This window comes from Balaenoptera musculus, chromosome 2, assembly GCF_009873245.2.
Source record: "Balaenoptera musculus isolate JJ_BM4_2016_0621 chromosome 2, mBalMus1.pri.v3, whole genome shotgun sequence".
NCBI classification, from domain to species: Eukaryota; Metazoa; Chordata; class Mammalia; order Artiodactyla; family Balaenopteridae; genus Balaenoptera; species Balaenoptera musculus.
The window spans coordinates 37,191,819-37,219,557 of record NC_045786.1 but is presented as its reverse complement, the minus strand read 5'-3'; the positions used below and the strand labels follow the sequence as shown (position 1 = coordinate 37,219,557).

The window sequence follows — 27,739 nt, the reverse complement described above, 5'->3', positions numbered from 1 at the left end:
GAAGTGGATGATCTAAAGACTGGATAATAAACTCTTTTCCAAACTAGGTAACTTTTTTTTTTTTTTTTTTGGCTTTCAACAGAACTAGAGGACCTAATCATGCTGATCATGTGATAATTTATTATTATAATTCATTGAGATTTGGGAGCTATAACTAAGGAGTCCTAAGAAATGGGTGACATTATCACAAAACACCTTCCATTCCATATACTTATTATGACAGCAAAGGTTCTCAAAGCTTACATTTATAAAAGTGAAAAATAGGAAGAGAATTGGTCATGAGCCCTATCTCATTATAGCAAGTAATAATACTTATCCATAAGTTTTTTAAACCTTCACTTTAAGAACTTTAATTAAGAAATGCATTTCAAATGTCTTAGAATTCTTTGTCAAGACAATATATAAGATTACTTTGATCAAAAATGCATTAACAATAATTATAATGCAAAGTATTTTTCTGGATTAACAGCCTTATGGTCACAGGAAATAAAACATTTTAATTTTTATTACACATAATGACAGGATGGTCAAAAGTAAGACTTAAGCTTAAAAATATTACATTAGAATAAAATTCTGAGGGAAGTGGAATAGACACATGAGTTTTAAAGAGAAAAAAAGATGTCAAGTTTCCAATTGATGAAGGGCTTTGTTCATGTGCCTTTTAAAATAGGGGGTTCCATTGCAGTGTTCTACTGAGGAGTTTCTCCTCATACACAGTGAGGTGCTATCTGCAATTAATAATAATAACACACAAGTATTAAAAAATAAAATAGGGGGTTCCATTGGATAACTTTAAAAGTTAGGTAAGTTTTACCTGGAAATTCACAATATGTTGGCAATTACACACTATACAATTTAAACAAAATATTTGGATGCCAAATTTAAAATGTGTGGAGGGGTGTAGTCTTCTCAGATTCTCTTCGGTTTACACAGGTTTACACGGTGTCTGCAGCACCGCTGAGGCACCCCAGCTCCTTTCTGCGAGGTCTCAAGGTGGCCACTCTCTCCCAGCATCACCCCAGGTGCTATCCACCTTCCTCCTCTTATTTTCCTCTCATCCTGGTCTCCTTACTTAACATCGTTATACTTGATAAGCACCTTCCTAACTCCCTCGATTTCTTTGCAGGCCAATGTAGAGCATAAGTTGTTAACGTGTATTTCAGGTTTCCGTAACACATGTACTCGATGGCATCTCCCCATTTCGGAAGGAGGAAACAGCCTCCGAAGGGGTAACTTCCAGAAGGGCCCACTGCCAGGAAAGCCCAGGTTCTGACCACGTCACTCTTCCTCAGAGGCCTGTGGGATCATCTCCAGCCACCCACACAAACCATCACCTCCAATTTTGCACTTATGTTTACTTTAGAATTATTCCGTTTCCCCCCTTGTTTCATATTGTCACTGATTTTCCAATATAGCCTGGCCATAATTTAAAAACACAACAGGATGGGACTTCGCTGGTGGCGCAGTGGTTAAGAATCCACCTCCCAATGCAGGGGACATGGGTTTGATCCCTGGTCTGGGAAGATCCCACATGCTGCGGAGCAACTAAGCCCACGCACCACAACTACTGAGCCTGCGCTCTAGAGCCCGCGAGCCACAACAACAGAGCCTGCGTGCCACAACTACTGAAGCCCGCGCACCTGGAGCCTCTGCTCCGCAACAAGAGAAGCCCCCGCTCGCTGCAACTAGAGAAAGCCCATGCGTAGCAACGAAGACCCAACGCAGCCAAAAAAATAAATTAAAAACAAAACAAAAACACAACAGGATGCTTCCATGTGAATTTGTATTTTAAGTAAGGGTGCCCCCCCGGGGCCGTACTTAAAAGGAAACCATTTTTCCTCCCTTTTGCTGCTGTTTACTTTTTCCATATCCAACTTCCCCTAGTCTTTTCTGGTGACCTGTATGTAACATAGAAGTCCCCTGAGGGACACACTATGACCTAGGGTGCTACTGTCATAAAACAACATTTAATGCTGCTGTAACTTGAAACTTCCAGCCATTAGCTGACATTGAAGTGTTCACCAATAATGATTAAAAACAATTGTGGATTATTAAAAAAGAACTAAGTGACATTATGTTAGTTCCCCTCCCCTCCCCCCCCCCCGCAGTTCTTTTTATGTGGAGGCTACTTCAAGCATTTCACATTTAAGAAGGCTGAACTCGCGAGTTAAAAATTGCTTTGAGATGGCTGACCTGGCGTTTGTTGGTTCAAAAAGACTGTGAAGGGGTTGTTTTTGTTGTGGTTTTCAATTACTAAATCTCACTCTAGTTAACACTGTTTTGCAGGAACTGCTAACAATGACACTGAGAAAAAGAAACACAAAAACGAACAAATGGCCCTTTATTTCATACAAAGATACAAAGGCAATTGGGTGCAGCAACAATTTGATGGGCAGTCCAGATTCTTGAGGGAGGAAATTCATGGTAAATGTCACGATGGCAGGTTGAAGAGAACATCAAAGAAGGAGAGAGCTGAGACAGAGACTGCTATAGCTAATAAATTAAAATTAATAAGAGCTACAAGGTTTCAATGCCATGACTTGGGCTCGGCTGGGCATCCTCAATGCTGTTAACACCGTTAATTCTACATAGCTACCATCAAAATTCTTGAAGTGTATTTTGTGCTGTTTTGCATTAGAAGTTGCGTCAAGGGAACTATGTCCTTACAAATAATTGAAACATCATATTTTGTTAAAGGAGTTGTGAACTTTGCTCACTGTCTGTCATGGATGTGGCCTTTGGGGCGTGACATGCATTTGGGATGAGTATCATCTTTTAAGGTAAAAGGGTTGACAATTTGGTTGGTCCCAGTTTTTGAGGCAATGCTACTTATAATGGCATCTTCTTTTAATCTGAGGAAAATATTTACTAAAAAATTGTCTTCCAAAATACAACAAAAAACAAGGTCAAGGTAGTGGAGACTCCTTCTGTGGCACTCCACACCTCACCTCTTCAGCTGCCTGTGGGCTGCCTGGAGTGTGTAGACTCCTACAACTATTACATTTGCACCTGTGGACCTGACTGAGTAAACAGTCTATTATGAAAACCACATTTCCAACACTTACATTTGTAATTGGGACACATCACATGATTTGTTATTAATGGAACAGTTTATTGGCTTTAAATACACATCAATAAATTTTTATATGTTAGTTTATGTTTTACGATAGAAGAATACTGAACCAAAACATCAGAGAAAATAGAGGCTCAGTAGCATGATTTCAATATATTTTCCTGAATAAAAAGATTTTTTAAAAAAGTATATGACTTTTAATCTAAGAATGAAAGCTTCTTAAGTTCAATGTTTAGAATTGGATTGTTTGTGACTAAATTAAAAAACTGCAGTTCATAAAATAAAGGCACAGTGTGGGCAGCAAGAGAAAAGAAAAAGAAAGAGGGAAAAATAGATTTTAATATCAAGTATAACATCGGTTGGCTGGTTTTGTTTGTTTTTGTTTCAGTCTATTTAAGGCAAGATTATCTCTCTGCAACCCTGCAGATAAATCCTAGTGTTTTAGCTATAAGAAAGTTTTAAGAGTTCAGATATACAGATAAGCCAATTAAAAAAAACCCTTTTCTTACAGTATTCTAAAGGCTTTTGAAGCATTATATAAATCTTTAAAATTCCTATCACCCACATTTTAAGAAATAAATCTACACTTTAATAAGACACTCTTAAGATATAAAATAGTTTTGAAAACAATTACATTCTACGCTAGGGCTTACCCATTCCTTTGCCACAGGGACAGTGGACTGTCTGCCTGAATCTAGTCAATCTCTACCAACACAAATGAGCAGGTGCTCAGACCATTCCGAATTTACCTAAATAGCTTAATTTTATCAGTGGGACTCTCCCATCCACTGAGGAGAGAGTTACACTAACAGAACTGCCCAAATTTAATGGTGAAACTTAAAAACAATATCCCCCTCTTTCTAGAAATGCTTCCTTTGAACATAGAACAGTGACTTCTATTAGCTCCCGCCCATAAAGGAAAACAGAATGGAAGAGAACCAATGACTCCCCGTATCCTTCCATTTTACTGATGGGACAGAAATATAAGGAACTTTACTTTTAAATGACAACCTAATAACTATGGATAACCTGACATTTTAATTGTATGTCTTATATGTATGTATGTTACTGGTGCTAATGGCTTCCACTTCTAAATAACAAGAATTCAAATCCCACCATCCCTATTGCTAATTGAAACACACAACAAAGCTTACAATATAGTAATGCAACCTCTAAGACTGTAACAACATGAGAGATTTCAGGGGAGTTCCCACTCTTTCCTAAGGGACAGAAAAAAATGAAGGAATAAGAAGGGTCAGACTAAGCCTGAAATACAATTTCCCTATGAACAAGGGGCAACAAATGTCCCATTGAGCAGGAGGAGTTGAACACGTGGGACTGGGGGTGTATCAGATTGAGGCGATGGTGTGGGCTGGGTGTCTGCTTCCTATGAATAAAGGAGGACCCCTAGAAAGGTAGGCGAGAGGCACTTCTTTCTTCATCCTTCTGGGCTGGCAGCAAATGATCAATTACTTCCCGTAGAACTTTTTGTTGAGAAGGAAGATCAGGAGGTTGACATTTACCTTCGCTCTATCAAATAATTTCATGACTGCGACGCCTTCATACTGTAGTTGCAGCAGGTCCTGTTCAAAAAAACATTCTGACAGTTAATCAGGTCTGTGGAACAACAAAAGGAAGGACACAATGTAGGGAGGGATCCAGAAGGAATGAGGCATGCCTTGTGTGCCAGATATGAACTGGGGTGAGAAACAAGTCCCCAACTATGGAACTGCCTGCCCACAGCCTAGTTCATCTAAGTGATGTGTCACCTGGAGAAGGTGATGGCATTTCAATCCGTGATGAAATATACTAACAATTGAAAACAAGATAAGGCCAGTAATGTCTCAACACTATCTACTAGAGTCTTAATTTCTATTTCAAATGACAAAGCTTTTATACCCTGAACGCACGGGGAAAGAGAGGACTAAATGTTTTTTACGTGTTTACTATGTGTTCCACAATGTGGAAGCACGTTAGATAGTGTCTTTTTAAGTCCTGTCAAAAATCCTACCAGGTATGATTATCTCAAATTTAAAGATGAGGCTTCTGAGGCTCAGAGATGTTAAATGACCTGCCCGACAGTACAGAGCTGGACGTGGTGAATCTGGATCTGACTGCAAAGCCCCTGCTTTCCCCACTACCCTCCACTGTCCAGAACAAATTGAGGAAGTCTGAGTGGTCGCACCCCTAAACTTTGGAAGAGTGGTGATGAGAAAGCAAGAGTCAAAGGGCTTGAAGGGATCCCAAAAGTTCAACCAATTCATCTTTTGGAAAAATCTTAGCAGCTCTACGAGGACGAGGACCCTGGTGCATCACCTGCACCTAACATAATACCTCGCACCTGGCAGTCATTCTGCAGTTAATGAATTTGTGCATGGAGGAATACACTACCTGAGGCAGACTGGGCGGCCTACATGAATTTGGTGAAACTGAGGGAATAATAGGATCTTTTCTGTGTAAGGACTTGAGTTAGCTATGTGCGTCACAAAATCATTTCACATCTGTACAGTTAACGTGTTTTGAGGGTCTACTGGTCACTGAGAAGGAAACAAAGAAATACTACCTGTCCTTAAGGAGTCTGCAGTTTGGAAGTGAAGAGGAAAATAAGTCAATGCCTGTGGTGAACAGGGGTTGTCTCTACAGGCTATGGAAGTTAAGGAGAAAAAAACTGTGGCTTCGCTGGTGGGGCAAGCTTTAGGGGTTGTAACAACGTGAAAGTCCTCAATAAATGATGGAGGAATAAGGGGTGGGGAGGGAGAGCCCCCATTTAAGGGAGATCAATGTGTGCAAGAGCCCAAATGCACGTTCAGAGAAAGGCCCCTGCCCAGCTTCACAGAGTGCAGCCCTGTGTGGGTACCAACGATGCAGCACTGTGTTCATAAAACTAACAGAGGCTGGACATTACCTAGGAATCCTTCTGATGCCTTGACATTTTTCAATGCAAAAAAAAAAGAGAGATTTCAAAATAAAAATTAGGGATAGTTTTGTTACAAAATGATTCACTGCAGAATTCTTTCTGAATTTAAAATGGGATTCGGGGGAATTCCCTGGTGGTCCAGTGCTTAAGATTCCACGCTTTAACTGCCAAGGGCCTGGGTTCAATCCCTGGTTGGGGAACTAAGATCCCACAAGCCATGCGGCATGGCAAGAAAAAAAATATCATATTGCATAATAGTTTCAGATTGGAAATCCAGGTCCATCATTTCTTTTTTCATTCTGATGTAGCTCACGCTGTTGTTATTTGTTCTGTGATCCCTATTTATTAAGTCAGATTCCAGTAAAAAGTTGTTTTCTCTTAAAAAAAAAAATCCTCAAAAAATATATAAATAAATAAAATGGGATTCAGTTTACAAAGATGCAATTTACACACATCTTGTCAGAAGTACACCTTTAAGCCCCTATATCAAACCAAAATGAGAGGGGAAAAAAAATATATAAGATTTCAAGCTACTGAGAAGGTTTATAATTTTGTACTGTCAAGATATGTACCTAAGCATTTTGTTCAAGTCCAAGGTATCAGCTCAATTTAGTGGCAACCTTAAGTGTAAGCTTCAGATATGCTTTCTGAAGATTTACACATCTGCAAAAGCTCTCCAGCCTGTACCGCCCAAATCAGACACACAAAACTCCTCAGCTCACTCACTGCTGACTGTGGGCAGCTTTCCCCACATGGGTCTCCTTTACATCCATTCTCCTACCTTGACAAGAACACAACTACCTCACACCCAGAGCTTTCGGTTTTACCTGGTGCAAACCCACCTGATAATGTAACATAAACGTCTCCATTTGAACTCCCATGAATTTGGCTTTCACTTCAAAGTCTCCAACTTCTTCTGTTGGACTGATTTCAAAGATAACATTTTTAAACCTGTTGAAACACAACATCGTAAGGGTATGATTTCCGTGTTCTCATGTAAAAATATTCTGTGAAACGCAGAAAGGAGATGAACAAAGTCTTCAAGAGTGAAAAGGCATACAAAATAAAGGTGCAAAGTACTTCTGCCGGTGAAGCAGCGTGGGATTGCTACTCCAAGTACCATCTACTTTGGGATCTGGAGAGAAGGGTGGCAGCCTCTCCTGGCAGCACTTGCTTTCTACTGGAAGAGGAACTGTTGAGGAAGGCCACAAATGGCCTCTGAAGGAAAGATGTCAAGAATCCTCTTGGCCTTCCATGTGGCCACTGCTGAAACCTAATGATAAAAGGAGAATCAAGAGGAAATTGGGGGCTTCCCTGGTGGTGCAGTGGTTAAGAATCCACTTGCAGGGGACACAGGTTCGAGCCCTGGTCCGGGAAGATCCCACATGTTGTGGAGCGACTAAGCCCATGTGCCACAACTACTGAAGCCCGCTCACCTAGGGCCCGTGCTCCGTAACAAGAGAAGCCACTGCAATGAGAAGCCACGCACTGCAATGAAGAGTAGCCCTGGCTCGCCACAACTAGAGAAAGCCCGCGTGCGCAGCAACAAAGACCCAACGCAGCCAAAAAAAAAAAAAAAAAAGTAAATAAATAAATAAATAAGAGAGAACTAATTATGTTCTGGAAGTAAAATGTTTAAAAAAAAATAAAGAGGAAATTGGGCTAGAAGGAGGAGGAAAAGATGCATGTTTGAATCCATGCGTGTCTGAGGACTGGAAGAGGTAAGTAAACAAAAGGCGGGGGCGGGGGTGGGTGGAGTGGGATGGTCAGAAAGAAAAGAACCAAGAGAGGAGGTTTTCTGGAAGGAGTAGGTGCTACAGATATAAACATACGGAGTACCACCAAATATAAACTGCTATTACTGAAAATATTTAGGGTATCACTCACTCTGGACACCTCACATGCCCAGAAGTTTTAATGCACCAGAAGGTGGGAGTATGCTGTTCCCCAGGTGATCAAAGTGTGTCACCCCAGATTTCCAGAACTCAACTACAGAGCAAACTGATCTATTATGAACAGAGCTGAGAACCATGAAGGATGCAAGAGGGCCACTAAGAAGCTAAACGAGAGGTTACAAAATCCATGTACTAAAGCACATGCATTTTACTCAATAGGAGACCCTTTATAAAGATATTTATTTTATGTGATAAATAATTTTATTTTAACTGGTTTGGTTTGTCATCTGTTTCCTAAGCCCATGGTAGCAAATTAAAAAGAAGAGTCAAATAATGGCAGGCACTTGAACAGTAGTGGCAAATAATGACAAAAAAGAAGGGAGGAGATAATAAATTATAAAACAGATTTGAAAAATGGCGTAAAGTGGTCAACTAAAAAAAAAAAACCCAAAAGACCAAGGTCCCCAATTGAAAAAATGATCAGAGAAAACATAGATAATAAGCCCTGTTTAAACACACACACACAGGGACTTCCCTGGTGGTCCAGTGGTAAAGAATCCACCTTCCAATGCAGCGGATTCGATCCCTGGTTGGGGAACTAAGATCCCACGTGCTGCAGGGCAACCAAGCCCGCACGCCGCAAACTACAGAGCCCATGCGCTCTAGAGCCCCTGCTCCACAACTAGGGAAAGAAAACCCGCATGCCACCACTAGAGAGAAGTCCCGACGCCGCAACTAGAGAGAAGCCCTCGCGCCGCAACAAAAGATCCCGCGTGCTGCAATTAAACCCAACACAGCCAAAAATAAACAAAATAAATAAATATTAAAAAACAAGTAAACACACACTAAAAAACTCAACCAGAATTCTAAAAAGTGCAAAATTTTAAAATGCTACCTTTTTACCTATTAATTCAAAAATATCCAAAACTGTTTTATTACTCAATGATGGCAAAGAAGTAGTGAGGGAAGCACTTTCATACACATTTTAGACACTGCTAGAAAATACTTTGCAATATATATGAATTAAAAATTTTTTTCAACTGCTATGGAAAACAGTATGGCAGTTCCTAAAAAAATTAAAAATAGAATTATCATATGATCCAGCAATCCCACTTCTGGGTATACATCAGAAAGAATTGAAAGCAGGGTCTCAAAGAGATATTTACACTTCCATGTTCATTGTAACATTATTCATAATAGCAAAAAGTGGAAGGAACCCAAATGTCCATCAGTGGATGAATGAATAAGCAAAATGTAGTACATGTACACAGTGGAAAACTACTCAGCCTTGAAAAGGAAGGAAATCTGTCACAGGTTACAATATGCATGAACCCTGAGGACATCATGCTAAGTGCAGTAGGCCAGACACAAAAAGACAAGTATTGTATGATCCCACTTATATGAGGCACCTAGGGAGTCAAATTCATAGAAACAGAGAGGAGAATGCTGGTTGCCCAGGGCTGGGGGGGAGGGGAAATGGGGAGTTGTTATTTAATGGGTATAGTTTCAGTTTTGTAAGATGAAAAGGTTCTGGATTACACAACAATGTGAATATATTTAACACTACTGAACTGTACACTTAAAAAATAGTTAAGATGGTAAATTTTATGTTTTGTGTTTTTTACAGTAAATAAATATTTTTATACTCTGACCAAAAATTACATTTTTAGGCATCTATCATACAAAAAAAAATAATAATCTGAGGTAGAATCAAAGATTTACGTATAAAGGTATTATCACATGTGTAATAATGTAAAAAGTAAAATCAACTTAAAATGTTCTACAATAGGTAAATGGTTAAATTAAAACTACAATATGGAATATTATGTGGTCATTAAAAAGGATACTTTCAAACTATGTGAAAAATGCTCACAATGTTATGAGGAAAAAGCTGGATACATGACTATGAACAGTATCATCCCAATTTATGTTAAAAAAAAAGTAGGAAGGTAAGTAAGTAATCATAGATAATCTTTATGTGAATAGAGGCACAGAAGAAAATATACTAAAATGATTTCAGTGGCTATCTTTGGCTTGTTGGATTATAGGTGCTTTTTCTTCTTCTTTATGCTTTACCACATTTTCAAAGTTCAACAGTGAATACATATTATTTTAGAATCAGAAAAATATAAAAGTTTTTTTAAGCAAAATTAAAAAAAAAAAATTTAAACAGACACAGTAACAGAAAGCTCAGCTGCCTGAGATCACAGGGTTGACTGAGCAGGTACTCAATAAATGCTTGTTAATGGCAGCTGGGTCAGCACCTGAGGGAGGATGGTCAGGTCAGGTCAGGTCCATGAACCACATGTAAAGCAAGCTGGTGGTTCCCAGAAAAGAAGATGAGGGTAAGCCCCTGGTTCATGCCTCAGGTGGAATAAAGTACACTCCTCTTCTTGTTATTCTTTACTTATCCTTGGTTTGGACACAGAAAAAAAAAAAAATGGAAGGAATGGCTTCCTGCTTTAAAGAGGAAAAGTAGGATGTCCTGAAACAAATGTTCCACAAACAAGGAAAAGAAATACCTCCCTTCTGACAGGCAAATTAACTCTGAGTATTAGGCCAAATTCTGCACATAATTAATTAATTACTTATTTAATTAATCAATTATAAACACACATAAAATGTAAAAATAATTATCCAGATAAGAGAAATAAAGTCAATAAGAAAAAGATATGACAAATGCAGAAATAAAAAAATCAATATATAAAACAAAGTTAAAAAGCAAATACTCACTGATTCACTTGCAGGTCCTCAATTTCCAGAAGAACTCCTTTTTCATGTAGTCTTGCTGCTGTGTATTTTAGAGAAATCTTTTTGCTTTTCTTTCCTTTCATTTCTCTAGGCTTTTTGGAGACCCTGTAAAAATCACATTATGTCACTTTCTATAGGTAGCTATCTACTATGAATCTTTGTTAGTAACTCAAGGATATGAGGTCAGAAAACAAACTTCCCATACACAAGCGTTAAGTAATAAATCAATTCTAAAATAGGCAAATAAATGCTAGGATTTGCCTAAGCAATATCTCTGCAAAACAGGGCAACATTACTAAATTGCTTTTGTCTTTGATTTAAATTATACATTTGAGAACACACGATGAATTTGACAGTGTCTGAATCCTTCTATGTCCCTCTCAGAACCTAAGCACCTAAAGTAAGTGTGAGGGCTTCTAAGGCCAGCCTGAGGGAACAGTACTGAATCCCAAGGGAGTCACTCTAAGCCCCTTGGCTGTGCAGAGAAAAAATAAAAATATTTTAGAATACGAAATTTTTAAAAGCATTTAAGCCAGCATAGCAATTACAGAGGAATGGGAGCAAGGAAAAAGAAACAGATGTCAGAAGGCTGTTGGGATAATCAAGGCAAGAAACGGTAAGAAGAGTAAGCAAGGGAAGAATACAGATGAATGAGAATGGTATCTGGGACTCTCAAGGGAAGGGTCTCAAGAACTGGGGCAGAAAAGCTGGTAGTTGTGTAAAAGGTAATAATCCCTATGGCTGGCAACTGAAATATCTATCAAAATCACAACTGCACAAAAATCTTAACCCAGCAATTACATTTCTAGAAATTTATCTTCAAAAACATGCCTACATTTGCAAAATGACTTATGTACAAGAGGTTATTTGTGGCAGAACTTTTTATAATAACTGGAAACAATGTAAATGTCTATTAATGGAGAATTGATTAAGCAGTTATCTTTATCTATATAATGGAATACCATGCAGCCATTAAAAAAGAAACGAGAACCTAGCTCTGTCTGCTTAGAAGGCCTGAAACAAAAATGATTCTGTGGCACTGAGCACATCCGGTGCCTAAATTTTGGTTTCTAAATACCATTCTTCACTAAAAGGAACCAGGGATGCTTGGAGAAATAGCTAATTCCAAGCCTGGGGAGGGAAAAGTACAAATTGAACCAGAAACATCTTGTGCCACAAAGTCAAGAAGTGCTCAAAGAATGATGGGGACATTTCAAAAGGACACAGGCACCAACTCTGCAAGCTGGGTTAGGTGGACCTGATCTTCACCACTTCACAACAGCCCTGCCTCACTCCATGAAGCCTTCAGGCAGGGAGAGGAAAAGCACAGACAGAAGAGTAAGCAAGCTATAGAGAGGGCAAGCTGATGTGGCAAAATGTTAAATACAGGTGAATCTAGGTGAAAGGTATATGGGTGTTTATTGTTCTATTCACTGAACCTTTCTGGGGTTTGAAAATTCTCAAAACGAAAAGTCTGGAGTAAATAATAAACTAACTCTTCTAATAAGCAGAACCTGTGCTTAATCACTTCACCTCTCTGGATTTTCAATTTCCCTCCCTATAAAATGGGCAGGTTGAATGGTTTGTGGCCAGCAACAAGGAGGCTGCATCAGATCTTCCTTGGCAGCTGAAAAAAAATCATGGTCTGGAAGCCTGTGTCCAGGAGGTGTAGAGGCCAGGGAATCTAATTGTTGATGATGTTCCTTAAGTGATTTTTGAGGCACAACCTGGTTTGGGGGCCACTAAATGATCCCTTTCCAAGATTCTTTAATTTCTAGGGCCAAGAAGATATTTTGGAACGCAGGATGCTTAGAAATAGGCATCCTTGAAATCCTCCACACATTATTTATTTACATCATACCATAACAAATGGAACTAGGAAATTACACAAACGATTAGAAGACAAATAAAGGACTATTGCAATAAATAGATCCAGTGTGTTGTAAGTAAAATTTTCCTATGTGACTTCAGTTGCCTCTACTTCTTTTTCCCCTGACATTGATTCTTCAAAAAAAAAAGTACTCACTTGCCCTTGCTGGCTAAGTTATCCAAGCAGGTTTTGATGTAGCTTTTATAGTAGTCCACCTGCTCTCCATAAAAGGTGGCCTTAGAGTTCAGAGCAGCGTACGTCTGCTGCAGTTTCACCAGTTCAGCCTTTCTCCTCTGTCGGTATCTCCGCTGATTCCGAATATCCTGAGGCATAATTATTAAAATTACAAAAATAATATCATGTGCTTCTTGAATCATTAACACTAGAACCCAGCAGCGCTTAACTTTGCCTTGCTTGACCACACACTTTTAATAGACAGCAATTCTTTTTTTCTTACTCATCTCGAAAATTTTTAAAGATTTTTGCCCATATATCTGGAGAAAACCATAATTCAAAAAGACACATGCACCCCAATGTTCACTGCAGCACCATCTACAATAGACAGGACACGGAAGCAACCCAGATGTCCATCAACAGAGGAATGGATAAAGAAGATGTGGCACATATATACAACGGAACACCACTCACCCATAAAAAAGAATGAAATAATGCCACCTGCAGCAACATGGATGGGCCTAGAGACCATCATACTAAGTGAAGTAAGTCAGACATAGAAAGGCAAACATCATATGATATTGCTTATATGTGGAATCTAAAAAAGTTAGCAATTTTATGTTCAAAACTTAACAAAGAAATTCAGATCTCATCAATTTTTTCCCCATTTCTATTTAATGAGGCAGGGAAATGTGTTACTTTTACAGACCTCCACATTCTCAGAATCGACTTGCAAAGCTGGTTTAAACCTCTTAAATATGTTGTCAGGAGAGGGAGAAAAAGATAACTTTAATATAACAATTACCAAGCTTCCAGTTGTGCATGGTGTGATCTTAGGGCGACAGCAGAGAATGCCTAAACTTCTCAGCCTGCGCCAGAGCCCCTTGCTTGAGAAGATTCACACAAATCAAGGACTTGATGATCAACTTGAGGTCAATTTATATTTCACAGTAATCATTAAAAAGATCTGGAAGAATTCTTTAAGGCCAAAGACAAACTGAGACATAGGAAGCTCTAATTAAGGTCTTCTCCCTACTAATTTAGGCCATGGAATAAGCCATCAAAGGGCACGCTAGGACCTCATGTTGGAAGAGTCAGAAACGATTCCCCAGAGGAGAGGACTCTAATCTCCTCTCCTGAAGGTATGTTGAACTGAAGGTATGTTGTTACCGGAACAGCTACTGTCTCCTCACAAGCCTCTGAAGACAGCTTTAAACGTGGCCAGGCCATCACTGTCCCCCAAGTGCCGTACCCTGGCAATGTCGTTGATCAGTTCCTGGTATCTGTTCTTTGGGTCCACGGTGCCAAGCTCTGTTAGCTTCTTCAAGCCTGACTGGATCTTCTCCTTCTTCTCCTGAAGAGTGAGGTTGCTGTCTTCCTTTGCAGATTTTGACTTTTTCATCTTGTCAGGAGTTTTGGCATCACGGATAGCACGTCTCTGCATGGCCCTCTGGTGTTCTGCTTCCTACAGTAAGAAAAAGAAGTTCGTGGCAAGGTCTCCACACTGAACCACACCTGAATTTATAAAGCTCTCAAACTCTATTCTGGGGGACTTCCCTGGTGGCGCAGTGGTTAAGACGCCGCACTCCCAATGCAGTAAGACGCTGCGCTCCCAATGCAGGGGGCCTGGGTTCGATCCCTGGTCAGGGAACTAGACCCCACGTGCATGCTGCAACTAGGAGTTCACATGCCACAACTGTCTGACTCCAGTTTATGCATGCAGCAAAGGAGCCTGCGTGCTACAACTAAGGAGCCTGTAAGCCACAACTAAGGAGCCCGCCTGCCACAACTAAGACCCGGCGCAAGCAAGCAAATAAATAAATAAATATTTAAAAAAAAAACCCAACAACAAACAACTCTATTCCGGAAATAGAGGGGAACAAACTTACCCCCACCCCCGACAACTGACAAAGAAACTGCATGAAGCAGAGGCAGCTCTCTTTTCATCTAGAAGAGAAACATCCATGAAGTCAGATGTTGGCTTTTTAGGGCTTCTTTCCTGGACAGGAGATTGGACTCCACTGGGTACAAAACCCCTCGCTTTTTCCCTATCACACTGGGGACATGGAAATCATTTAATTTTATTTGAAACCCGGCTTGATGAACGTTATAACCACACCAATGCAACACCAGTGGTCAGTAAATTCTTGCTAATCCTTTTTGCTACCTCGTCCCAGCTGAATCACACTCAAGCCTTCCCTCTGCTTTCAAACATGCTGCAAACACTAGTAAAGAGACCCTTCTCATATCTGATCTCTCTCCTAGTCACCAACCAACATTTGTCTGTTACGTTCCCACCCAACAAACAATCCACACTTGCTGTTGCATTCTTTCAGCACTTTCCTCGCAGTCTGGCTTCTCTCACCACCAATTCTCGTTACCATTCTGCCCATCCCCAATCCAGTGCCTTTTCTTAGTTGTTGCCTTGATCATTTTCTCCACACTTTTTCCTTGCCCTAAGCATGGGCTGGTACCTCCAAGTGGCCCATGGTCATTTCTTTGTAAGTGTTCTCTCTCAAAACTTCAACGATCACCTCTATGCTGATAGATCCCAGCATATGGCTAAGGCTCTGGTACCATATTTTGAACTGTTTGTACTGGGGATGTTTACATTTGGAAAGGTTTGTAGTTCAGACTTGTAATTTTTCCCGAACTGGAGCAATTCCTTTCCCAATATTCCCTTTTCTTCTAATGTCAAAACTACTCTTCATCAGATAATGCAAAGAGCATAAACTGGAGTCAGACAAAACCCGATTCAAGTTTGGTTCTGCCACTACAAGTGAATGATCTTGGGCGAGTTATTTAATCTCTAGGGGTCTTAGTTTTGTCATTTGTGAAAGGAGGATGAAAAGACTCACCTCATAGGGATAGTGCAAGGATTACAGGAAAGAACACAGGTGAAAGCACCAAACTAATAGCAGGTTCTCAGTAAAGACCAGTTCCTTCTTCCCTACTTCAAATTTCCTTCCAAGTTAAACCAGTTGCAGTTACTGGTTATGCCTCTTTTCCTGCCCCTCACACACATCTAATGAGTAATTAGTCATAGCATCTAAAAGCTGACAATTCATTTAAAACTGGTTTTCAAATAGTCCTCCGTGCAGCCTTAAGGGCTTCCCAGGGATGCCACGAGTCCTGGAGGGTGGGCTTCCAAGGGCCCATCCCCGGTGCTGCCAGAGTAGCTCCAATTTTATCTCTTTTATATGTTGGGCTTTCAAATACATTGTTACTTAATGAAAAGGATTCCCATGCTCAAAAAACTGAAAACGAATGACTTGACTTACTTTTCTCATTTTATAAACATGAAACAGGAGCCTTAAACATGACCCATCCGTCCCTCCCCACTGCCGTGCCACCCCTCACCCAATTGGACCTGGAACCCTATCACACACACAGATGACTCAACTACCATCTGCTCTGACAGCACTGCAAAATTAATCAATATCAAATGGTCCCAAAGGCCCTTTACTCCTATCTCTCTGGTGCCAAATTCCTAAGTTTTGGGTTCTACATAATTTGTCCTCACGTTTAATTTCTCACTACTCACCCTCACCCACACCTTCATTCTAGATATGTAGGTCTGGTCACATCATGCTCTGCCCTCCCTTGTGCCTCTGTTCACGGGGACTCCCCTGTCTAGAACATCCCTCTTGTCGTACATGCATGTTCTTCATAAGCTTGGTTCAAGTCCCATACCTCCCTGATGCTTTGCTCCTCACTGGCCTCTTGCTTTAATTTCTAGCATTTTTAGGGCCAAAACCACAGTGAATTTTCAATGGTTTTCTAATTGTTTCAGGGACATATGTCACACGTCTCCAATTAAGTTCACGGAACTTAGGAGCCACATTCTATTCTTTTCTCCTATCTACCAAGGCACTTAACAAAATTCTAACTATACAATATTCAATAAATTACTGGGCAGACTCACTGATTCTGCCTCAGGTTACATTAAAGCACACAACACAGACTGCATGTAAGTGCCAGTGAGCTTTGTGCCCTAGAAACAACCACCTCGGGATTTAGGAACCAACAACTTTCTCAATAAGCCCTAAATGCCACCACATCCAGGCCCACCTTCCAGTGACCACCTCTTGCCACCTATGTCCCACCTCCTCAGCCCTGTCACGTGCCTATCACAGGAGCACCTATGCATCTTACTGTGGTACATGGTAAACCCCCAAACTTTACCTGTTCACTGGCAGCTGGTGTTTCTAGGATTTCAGTCAAGGTCTCTCCCGGCTGGAACCGGATGACATCCACAATCAAACGTTTTGTGCTAAAAGGATATGTGGGAAGCATTTAAACATTAGCAGGTGTCCTACTTCCTTCGAATGGACCTCAACAGGAGCAGAGCAAACACTACCTCACAGAGTCCCACTGGGCAGCCCTAATGCAAGGTATGCAAAGTCCTAGGCTTACTTATACAGCTATGACAGAGTGGGTACCAAGGTTAGGATTTCCAAAATACAAATTCATTTTAGCATCTTATTAGCAAATAAGGCAAGTAAGCCCTGTGTCAAGTATAATACATGAGGTGACTGGAAATGTATGAGGTTTAAATGGCTGAGATGATCATTTTAGGGATGAACAAGAGGACTCATTCACCAAGACCAAGGGATAGAAGGGATCACTGGGTTACATTTACTCCGTTCCTCCTCCTTCCAATACTCACTTCAGTAAGATGGTCCGAGCGTCCATTTCTGCATTCTCATCTCCAGGCACATCAAACTTGTTGGTCAGTGTGAGAGACACTTCTGTCTTAGCCAGTGCCTCCTTATTTGGGTCATTAAAATTGCCAGAGCCTTCTCCTAAAGTTTTGGGAGGGTAGAAAGAATCAATATCGTAAACAGAGGAGACACTGGAGAGCAGATAATAATTCAAGTAAAAGATAATGCAAGTTTAAGAAGGTAGTTGAATAAGCCTATATGTACACTGTGGTGAGGACACATTTTACTGAGAAATAAAATATTATGCCAAATGATAAAGGTAAAGGATCCATAACAAAATAACAAATGTTTGAGAAATCATTTCAACACTGTAACATTTCTCTCTCAAAATACTCTGTTCAGGGACTTCCCTGGTGGCGCAGTGGTTGACATTCCACGCTCCCAATGCAGGGGGCCCAGGTTCGATCCCTGGTCAGGGAACTAGATCCCACATGCATGCTGCAACTGAGAATTCGCATGCCACAACTGAGGAGCCCGCCTGCTGCAACTAAGGAGCCTGCCTGCCACAACTAAGACCCAGTGCAACCAAATAAATAAATAAATATCAAAAAAAAAAAAAAAACCCTGTTCATTTCCTTTATGGGACTTATAAATTTCTAGTTACATGATTATATGTATCTATGCATTTAAAATTATCTCTTCCACTGGACTTCAGTTCCTAACAGACAGGGATCACATCTGTTTTCTTCCCTGATGTGTATTCAGAGCTTGAACAGTGTAGAAACAGAGGAGGTGACAATTACAGCACTCCTGCCAAGCTCCCCTCTCAGCTTCTGGGCAGTTAAGTCAGAACTTTACCTATTAGGGACTCGATGGTGGGCACATCGCCAAGGTCATCCAGCAGCTCATGGATTGGATCATTGTGCTCCGGGGCAATGGCGTCCTGGTGATCTAACAGGAGCTGCATCCAACATCCAGGGATCAATTCCATTCACACACTCAACCCACTAGCCCCCATCCCCATCCACAATGCCTAACAGCACAAAAGAGGTTAGATAGCAAAACTCCCATATTCAAAGAACTGAAAAACCAATCCTAACCCATATAACCCATATAAACCCATATAAACAATATGATATATAAAGCAACACACTGGCCCATGATGAATGACATATGTTACAACATATGAAGAGGAAGTACTGGTACTCTCTCAACCTTACAGATATAAAGGATTTAAATGTACCCTATATAAGAAAGAACAAGGAAACTCACAGACTTCAATATTCAAGTCATCAATATTCCCTACAACCAGTTCAAATGACTCACATTCATACTTTTACTTAAAGTTTCCAATATATAATATCTTTTAATTCAGAAAAAAAGTGCATCAGATCAACATTATCATTATTTTAGGGGTATTCGGCAAAGCCTTAAGAAGCTATTACCCCAGGTGACGTCGTCAGAAATGACAATCCCTGAAATTTCATTTTATTTCCTTTCCCCCTTGGGGAGGAAAAAAAGGAGTACCCAAGGGAAAATCACTCAAAGGTGACATAGAGGAAAAAGTTGGTATTCTAGATCATGTTAGAAAAGTAAGACAGAGGGCCAGGGTAAAAAGAAGGACCAGTAAAAACAGTATTTTATCAAGTCACTATATCAGAGGTCACAACGGAGATTCTGAAGCCCAGCCATGGGGATTCTGATTCAGCTGGCCTGTGGTGGGGTTCAGGAAACTTCATTTTTAATAACCAGCCCAGATGATTCTGATGCAGGTGGCCTGGGGATCACTTCAAGAAAGTTAAGAATAATAAGCAAAGGAAGATAAACAACAGGGCAGATGTGATGTCAGTAAGCTCAAACTGAGATCTCTGGCTTCCAGAGATAGTAGGCAGCAGCCGGAGAAGGCAGTTAAGACAGAGCAATGAAATTAAATCATTAAAGAAAAATACTTACAGTGTGGGTGTTGATGATTTCACCAATGGAAATGTAGATCACAGGTTTGGTGAGGGTCACTAAATCAGAGTACTCATCCACATTAAATTTATCCTGAAGCTCTGGGACATCACAAGCAGTTTGGAAAAACCGTCTGAAAATAAACACAGAAGCCAGGCCCCAACAAGTGACACATGTGTGAGAAGTTGACAAAGTACATGCCACAAACCTCTGGGGCAGTGAGTTCAAACAGAAGCCAGTCAAGACAGTTAATTCTAGAGAAACTGCTGCACGTTCGTTGTGCTTGACAGCCTTGGGACGTTGGTTCTCTTTCCACTTCGTTTTAGTTCTACCCACAAGAACTGCTCAACCATAATTTAAAACAGTTCTCAAACACCTGCGTTGTTAGCAGAACCAACTTTCTAAGACAACGTTCCGAACTCGAACTTGCAACTGAATGTTTAATTTACAAATATTAAAAGCACTCTCCAATTCTTCTCTGGTTACAAAATAACATGTGCCTAATGTAGACCATTGTTTTTACGTTAAGTACAGTCTATTTCATAGGAATACATTTTAAACATCCTCAAACATCCTCTTCATCATTGCCTGGAGCTCTGAGCACATGAGATGTATACCCTACAACACTGCAGTCCAGGGAATGCTGGGTGTGGTATTTAATCTTGTCTTTACCTTCAGAGTTAGAAGCACGCCCACAGAATCTTTCAAGTACCTTGTCCCTTTCCCCTTACCTGAATTTCTGGTAGGACTGGGAAAGATATTCGTTAATGATGCTTAAGTGAGCATTATCTCCCAGAAACATCTTATTGGAAGCTGCATGCTGAAGCATCTTTGCAATGGAGCCAAGATTTCGGCGTTGGTCTGTGGTAAGCTGGCCTCCTGCTGACAGGTCGATGATGTCAAAGGCATCAGGAGCAACAATGGCTGGATTCATGTATCGATAGTAAAGCAAGTTACCAATAATCTGGGAACAGAGGAAAAAGAAATGGGTGTTAAAAACCATTCCACCAAGTAAGCCATAAATGACTTTGCTAGCAAAGAAAACCAGAAAATATGGTCCTGTGAGAAAAAATTAAACACTATACACACACACACACATACTTTCTCTCAAGGCCTGAAACTAAAATGACCAAACATCCCTTGGCTGGATGCAGAAAAAAAGAAAATGAGAACAGAACTGAAAATCATGACAATGAAAGAGCAGATTCAGAAGGTAAAAATGATAGACTTAAAGTCTGTTATTGAGCATTTTAGGGCATCCTTTGTTCACATACCATGGCAGCAAATAAGGCTGCTGTCAACCACATGCACTTTTCATTTTCAGGTAGATGGGCTTTCATTTTAAGAAGCTAATGAACATAGCTAAAATAAATCCTTGAACACGACCTAATTAGCAGAGCATAACCTGTCCAACCCCCATCATCCTCATGCTGCGGACTTCAAAGGTGCACAAGTTCATGCCTCTGAAATTAAAGTCACTCAACACACATCTCTTCCACAGAAGAATTCAAGGACAGTCACAGCATTTCCCCTAGAGTTTCATTCAGAAAAAAATAAAATTAATTCACCTGAACAGAAAGTCTAGAATCGAGGCCTCACTGTAGGAAAGCACAGAACTAGGAGAGAAGAAAAAAGCGTTCAGATTAAAAAAAAAAAAAAAAAGAAGAAGAAAAAAAAAAAGGAGGGAGTATAGCTGAGTAAGAAAGAGTTATCAGCAACAGCCTTAGTGGAAACAACTGTGCTTGCTACCATTCACCTGGCCACCAGCAGAGGGAGCAATTCTTCAGCGAAAAGATAGGACTCAAAGAAATGTATCTCAAGACAGGAAAATCCATCTCTACTTGTTTGAGGTCTGTGTGCCATTCAAACAACATAGGAACTATATAGGAACTAAACGAGGTAGCATTTACTATTTACAAACACTTTCAAAATCTCACAATCAACGGCGAGCTACTGACAAAATCTAGGTTAAGGTCCTTAATGAAAGTCTACGGTCACGCCTAGTCTTAGAACTTTTTCCTCAAAGGGCTATTATTGGTAGGGCAAGAATGTGCCAGCTTTCAGTCTTACCTTCAGCAGCTCATCTTCACCAGCATCAGGGAACTTCTCATGTAACGAGTCCTTCAGCACTTTGGCAATGAAGCGCATCCCATAACTGCGGGGTGGACAAAACGTAGTGAGAAGGGCCGGGGAGCAGAAGGCCACTAATTCTGGGCTCAACAGGGGGTCAGAGCTGACAGCACTCACGGGATTTTGTCCACAGAGCTGATGATGGCTGACAGGAACTTGTCCGTCACGGCCCGCATGTTCCTGATGGAGTTGTCTAACCGTGTCCTGACTTCTTCATGAGCCAGAGCCTGCTCTGGGGTCACATCATAGGGTAGTTTGCTGGGAAAGCAGAAATTATCCCCAAGTATGTTAGACCAAGAGCCAGGAACAGCCTGAGGTGAGACTGTGTCTTTCATAAACAGAAAGACCCAGAGAGACTAGGTAATTTTGTTGTGCTCGTAGAGCTGGTAAATGGTGGGGCCAGAATTGGGGCTCAGGTTTTCAACTGTGAATTGGGTGCCTTGAACTATGTGCCAGGCACTGTGACAGGCACTTGGGATAAAAGGTATTGGAGACATGAAAGCTTCTCAAGTCTCTCACAGTCTGGTGGAAGAGACACACAAATAAGTATCTGTAAACACACTGCACTACAAAGAAGAAGCTGACCAGAAGTGCTACAGTGCCGCAGAGAAGAGGCTTCTATTCAGACTGGAGGAATCAAGGAAGACTTCCATAAGGAAGGGACATATGAACTCAGGAAAAAGGGAGAAGAAAGGTCTTCTGGGAAGGAAGATCAAATGCAAAGAAAGGGAAGAGGAAGGAGAAATGAGGGTGGAAAAGTAAACAGGGGCCAGATCATGGAGGGCCCTGTATATGATGCTAAGAAGTTTGGACTTTCCTAGAAGTCAGGGAGAGCCATTACGAGACAGATCTGAATTTTGAGGAGGATTGCTCTGATCCACCACGAGAAATGGTCCACTGAAGATGGACAGTCACAGATGAAAGAGCTAGAAGACTAGTGCTACAGCCTGATCAAGAAATGATGAGAGAATGGGACTCCCCTGGTGGTCAGGTGGTTAGGACACTGCGCTTACACTGCAGGGGGCGTGGGTTCTATTCCTGGTTGGGGAACTAGGATCTTGCAGGCCATGCGGCATGGCCCCCCCCCCCCCAAAAATGATGAGGGCATGAACAAGGATGCAAGCAGTGGGGACAAAGGAGACAGATCTGAGAGATATTAAGGAGATACAATCAATGGGACATGGTGACCCTTTAGGTACTGGTGAGGGAGCTAACAGTTACATATAGGAACTGAAGCCAGAGCAGCTGACGAGATCATTCAGGAGAAGGCCCTGAGTCAGAAGAAACTGACAAGAGAATAGATGTGCTAGAACACTGGGCCTAGGCTTAATCAGTAAGAAAACAAGGACAGGAGGGAGCTGAAAGACAAAAATGAATTGCAGGGGTCCCAGTGTGGTACTTTCAATGAGGTCAAAAAGCAGTAATGATTATCTTGGTGGCCTAAATCCAATCACAAGCGTCCTAATAAGAGAGAGGCGGAGGGAGATTTGGTGCACACAGAAGAGGAGGCAATGTGTCGACGGGGGTGGGGGCGGGGCAGAGACTGGAGTGATACAGCCACAAGACCAGGAATGTCAACAGCCACCAGAAGCTGGAGAGGCAGGGAATGGATTTTCCACTAGAGCCTCTGGAGGGAGCACAGCCCTGCTGACACCCGGATTTCACCCCTTTAATACCAATTTCGGATTTCTGGCCTCCAAAACTGTGAGAAAATAAATTTCTGTTGTTTTAAGCCGTCAAGTTTGTGGTAATTCATCACAGGAGCAATAGGAAACTATCACAGGAGCAATAGGAAACTAATACAAGCAAATAAGGACACAACTCCATTCGTCATACGGTGGCTGAATTACAAACACTGGTAGACGATGAACAAAAAGATTCAACAAAAATTAACAAAAGCATTCTGTCGGAAACAATTGGCTGTATTGAGTTTATAAGGGCATTTATATTTTGTAAGTTATGTACTTTACATCTTTTATATCAGTAAAATATAACTGTATACGTATACGACATTTTAAAAAAGGTAGCAATGAGCAAAGAGAATGAAAGTGTTAAACTAAATGGGTGTAGTCAGAGAACAGAATATTAAATTTCTAAGATTTTAGAGGTGAACACCACCAAGAGGGACAACGTCCTGGTTTGCTATGAGTTTCGTGGCTGAAGCTCAAGGATCCGTGCTGCTTACATGCTGCATGGGCTCCCACCACATACCACTACACCTCCCAGTTATCCATATTAAAAAAAAATGTGTTAAAATCAATTTCCATTTTATGAAAAGCAAAATAAGACACGTTTCTGATAGGCACCTACAAGAAAAAAATCTTGAAATACCTACTGGAATTTTGATCTAAAAATGACCGACTCATGGACCGGCAGAGGAAGTATCTTAGTACCCCTGAGCCAGTGTCCGTGGGGCTCTCATCTAGGGATGCCCTGAGCTTCAGGCAAACCTTCCCAGTCAACTACTGCAGCTGGCTGACCATATTCCAGGATTTGGGCCTCAGATGTGCAGGTCAAAACAAAAATGGATTTTCCATCACACCCAGCAATGATCTGACTCTTGGGTGACAGGCTGACACAAAGCAGAGAACCAAATCAGGGTTGGTTCCCACACGATTCCCAACAGGGGATAAGCCCTTTGTAGGAGTGAGCAGAATATTCTGTTCTCTATCCAGGGTAACCTCCCCCTTTGCCTGGTGTCCAGGTACGTGGAAAGCAGCATTATTCAACATGTGGACCATTCTACCAATCAGTCCAAGACAGGATAAGGAGCTTGAGCCAGAATGTAATCAACTTCAGAATGGATACTTCCTTCATTGAGAAAGTCTTGCTATGGAAAAAAATGTCAGCTGAACTAAACAGTGTGTTTAGCGACACTGATGATCTTCAGTTACTGGCCCACAGATTAAACTCTGAGTAGCAATCATATGGAGAGCTACTCCTCTTAAGCTCCAGAGAACTTCATGTATGATCTAACCCTACTCTACACCAAAAAGGAAAAAACCATCATAGACTAAACTGCTCATATCTCTATTCCTCACCCCCCTCTGTCCTCACCCAAGCTGGATAAAAATATTTTAAACATTTTGGCTCTCTGAACTGTATTTTCCCAGCATTTCCCATATTCTACTGACACATTTTTGCTTTGGATGTGGTAACGCTGGTGGTGAAAACTACCGCCCTGGCAGAGAACTCTCCTGGATTATGTTAATTTAGTTAGTCCAACTCTCAGTATTCCAGGGCAGCTCATCATTCGCCCACACCAGCTCCTCTTCCCTTTAATGAAACACAGTGATCTCACTCAGATCTGTGCGAGTCTTCCCATCCAACTGCATCTCTGCTGATGCCCAGTGTCCTTCCAGGTCCTAGACTCTCCCAAGCTCCTTCCACCTGACAGCATTCAGACATGAAGACTCTGCACCTAGCTCTTAGCAAGGCTGGCCCCACTGTACCCTTCAGGCCTCCACCATGTGAGGTTCACCGTCTCAGGGAGGCTCTCCCTAACCCCTCTAAGTTAGCTCCCTCTTGAATTCTCCATTACAGTTCCCTACAAAACATCACGAAACTCCCCTCAGTTTGCAACTTTATTTCCATGTACCTGTGTGTCATCTCTCCCATGCAATAAACTATGAACACAGGGCAGGGAGTATGTCTTCTTCATTCATTATTGTATGTCTCATTCGTTATCGTATTATTGTAGGTGTATCTAACACAGTGTCTGGCACTTAGTAAGTACTCAATAAATATTTGCTAAATAAGTGAATAAATTACCAGGTCAACTACTTAAAGAAGGGGTTTCTAAGGAAAACCTATTTAAGCAATTACTAATTTATAAATCAAAGAAATGTTAACTGCTTAAAAAAGAGAGAGAGAGAAAATAATAAAAACATGAAAGAAAAGGTGTTGTGGTTATCATACCTTGCCTCTCCTGTCTGAGACTCCATCTGATTAACCCAAGATTTGTAAATATCCACAGGGTCGGTTTTGATATTGAGAGATTTGTCATCCATAATCTCCTTCACCACCGGGGCCAAGATCTGTCTCAGCGCATTCTGGCCCCGGGCCCCACGGTTGAAACTTACAACCATCTTAATAACTGTAGGATTTCCTGTCACGATCTCTTGAATCTGATCTACTTTTGACCTATAAAACATAAAATACAAATTCAGTTCAAACTAATCCCAAATCTACCAACCTAAAGATCCTTCCTACTTAAAGATCCCATCTCCTAAAAACAGAAATACGATAGTTGGAAGGAAAGGGGTACATGCTCTTTCTCTAGAAACACTCCCCAACACTCATCTGAACACCGGACCTTCCTGTTGTTGCTGCAAACTCAATCATAGGAACATGATCAGGTCCTTCATTAGCTAAAGATGTGAAATTTTCATGTTTGGATCAGCTTTTAAAAAATTCTATCTTAATACAGAATATTCCTAAAACTAATTTAGCAAATCTCTATCACCTCCCCAGAAACAGCGACACTTTAGTGTTTACTGTATTAGCTTATAATTAGCATATTAGTTTATATTGTGTATATATTATTAGTTTATATTGGTATACAGTATATATATAATTAATATATATAATTAATTTGTATTTTTAGTATAATTAGTTTGCATGAGTGCATAATCTATATTATTACATTATAAAAGGTAAATGCTTCTTTAGAGTAAGTATTTCACACATGTCACAGTATTGAGAAAAGGCACAGGCAGGCCTGAATCTCAAACTATGAGCACCTATGACGGTGGGGAGGGGTCCCATGTATGCCCTGCAGAAATCTGTCCGTACTTGATTTCCTCCTGCAGTGCTGTCTTAAAGAGCCGCAGGAGCAGGTACTCCTCTCGCTGGTTGGATGCGTAGTTGTAGAGTGTGAAGATTACAGAGTCCATGAACTTGGTGGACTTGTTCTGGGGCATCTGAAAAATCAGCTTCGCCAGATAGGTGGGGTTGGTCTGAAACGAAAGCAAGGGATAAGTAATTTCTAGATGACATGAAGCCTGGCACAAATATTCAAGATTTTTCAGCTTGAAGGATTAGAAAGTACCTGAGTAATAAAGAAAAATAAGACAGCCCTTTGCTTATCTCTCAGTGGAAATCAGAAGGACTTCCACAGAGATCTATGCATCAGGTTTTCTTGAGGAAAAGTAAACTAATTAAATTTTGCAATACTAATTCCAGGAGCCACTCACCTGCAGTAAATAAAACAGGTGTTGATATGCTTCCAACTTCTCTCTCTTCTCCTTGCTCAAAGCCTTGAGACCTCCCTTCTGTTTATTTAACATCATCATATCAGACAACTGTTCCTTATTTTTTTTGGTAAGTTTTTTACTGTGGGAAACCACGTCCTGTAAACAAACACATATACATAAATCAAAAAGCTTTCAAACATGAAACTCTGGGCATTATGGAAAGGTCTTTTAGCACCTAAAAACTTTCATGAAGGTCTACTGCACTGGCAGATCCCCTAAATATTTTAGAATCACTACACTGTACCTTATTTTCAGTACATCAGTCAAATCTATTCCTACTTCCATCTTCCTATAAAGAACCTCATCTATAAAAATGTCCACTGATTCAGGAAACCAACTTCTAGGAATCTATCTTACAAAGTCTTAAACACAATTAAAGCTACATATACATTGAAACATTAACTGCAGTGTTATTCCGTAATAATAAAAGTTGAAAATGTCAAATAGTCTAGAAAAAAAGAGGTAACTCAGATTATTTCCTGATAAATTATTACACTGCCACTAAAAATAATATTTATGATGACTTATCATATGGAAAGTATCTTATCCTCTATATTAAATAAAAATGTAGGATATAAAATGATTGTTAGGGTGGTGGAATTATGGGATGATTTTTATCTACTTTTCTCTATTTAAAATTCTGTGATTAAATCATTTGATTTCTTATTTAACTTAAAAAAAAAATGTATGGCGTTCACTGAGAAGAAAGCCAGCCTCCTAGCCCCTCCCTGCAAGTTACCTAGGGAGAGACAGGGGTACCAAGCAGGACGATGTACCCCAAGGCCCTTACTGGCACTGGACCATACCTGTAGTGTAATTTTATTTTTCACTAGCAGTCCAATTTTGATATCCATGAGATTGAGGTCATTCTCCAGCTGCTGGTTAGAACGGATGAGGGTAACGACCTCTTCCCTCATCTTCATAAGATCAAGCTCCTCCTGAAAATCCTGGTCACTTTGGTCGAGCAGGTGGACAAATTTTCGGACCACAACCATAGGGGGATCCTCAGCATTGACTGACAGAAAGAAAGCATGTGTCAGACGAGGAATGGAACCGT

The 27,739-nt window shown here is 40.7% G+C and overlaps 1 protein-coding gene across 1 annotated transcript in view; it reads right to left on the bottom strand.

Moving 5' to 3' along the window:
• Positions 1–2,324: 2,324 nt before the first annotated feature.
• IQGAP1 (IQ motif containing GTPase activating protein 1) overlaps positions 2,325–27,739 on the bottom strand; it is a 100,680-nt gene continuing 75,265 nt past the window's right edge. The window contains exons 23-38 of the mRNA XM_036841851.1: positions 27,489–27,697; positions 26,623–26,778; positions 26,222–26,385; positions 25,346–25,570; positions 21,545–21,685; positions 21,368–21,452; positions 20,029–20,261; positions 19,298–19,430; positions 18,203–18,305; positions 17,350–17,485; positions 16,866–16,953; positions 13,933–14,145; positions 12,663–12,829; positions 10,619–10,741; positions 6,833–6,941; positions 2,325–4,656 (exon numbers count right to left, since the gene is read on the bottom strand). Coding sequence (XP_036697746.1) covers positions 4,543–4,656; positions 6,833–6,941; positions 10,619–10,741; positions 12,663–12,829; positions 13,933–14,145; positions 16,866–16,953; positions 17,350–17,485; positions 18,203–18,305; positions 19,298–19,430; positions 20,029–20,261; positions 21,368–21,452; positions 21,545–21,685; positions 25,346–25,570; positions 26,222–26,385; positions 26,623–26,778; positions 27,489–27,697 — 2,399 coding nt within the window. The 3' untranslated portion in view covers positions 2,325–4,542. The remainder of the gene's footprint in view (positions 4,657–6,832; positions 6,942–10,618; positions 10,742–12,662; positions 12,830–13,932; positions 14,146–16,865; positions 16,954–17,349; positions 17,486–18,202; positions 18,306–19,297; positions 19,431–20,028; positions 20,262–21,367; positions 21,453–21,544; positions 21,686–25,345; positions 25,571–26,221; positions 26,386–26,622; positions 26,779–27,488; positions 27,698–27,739) is intronic.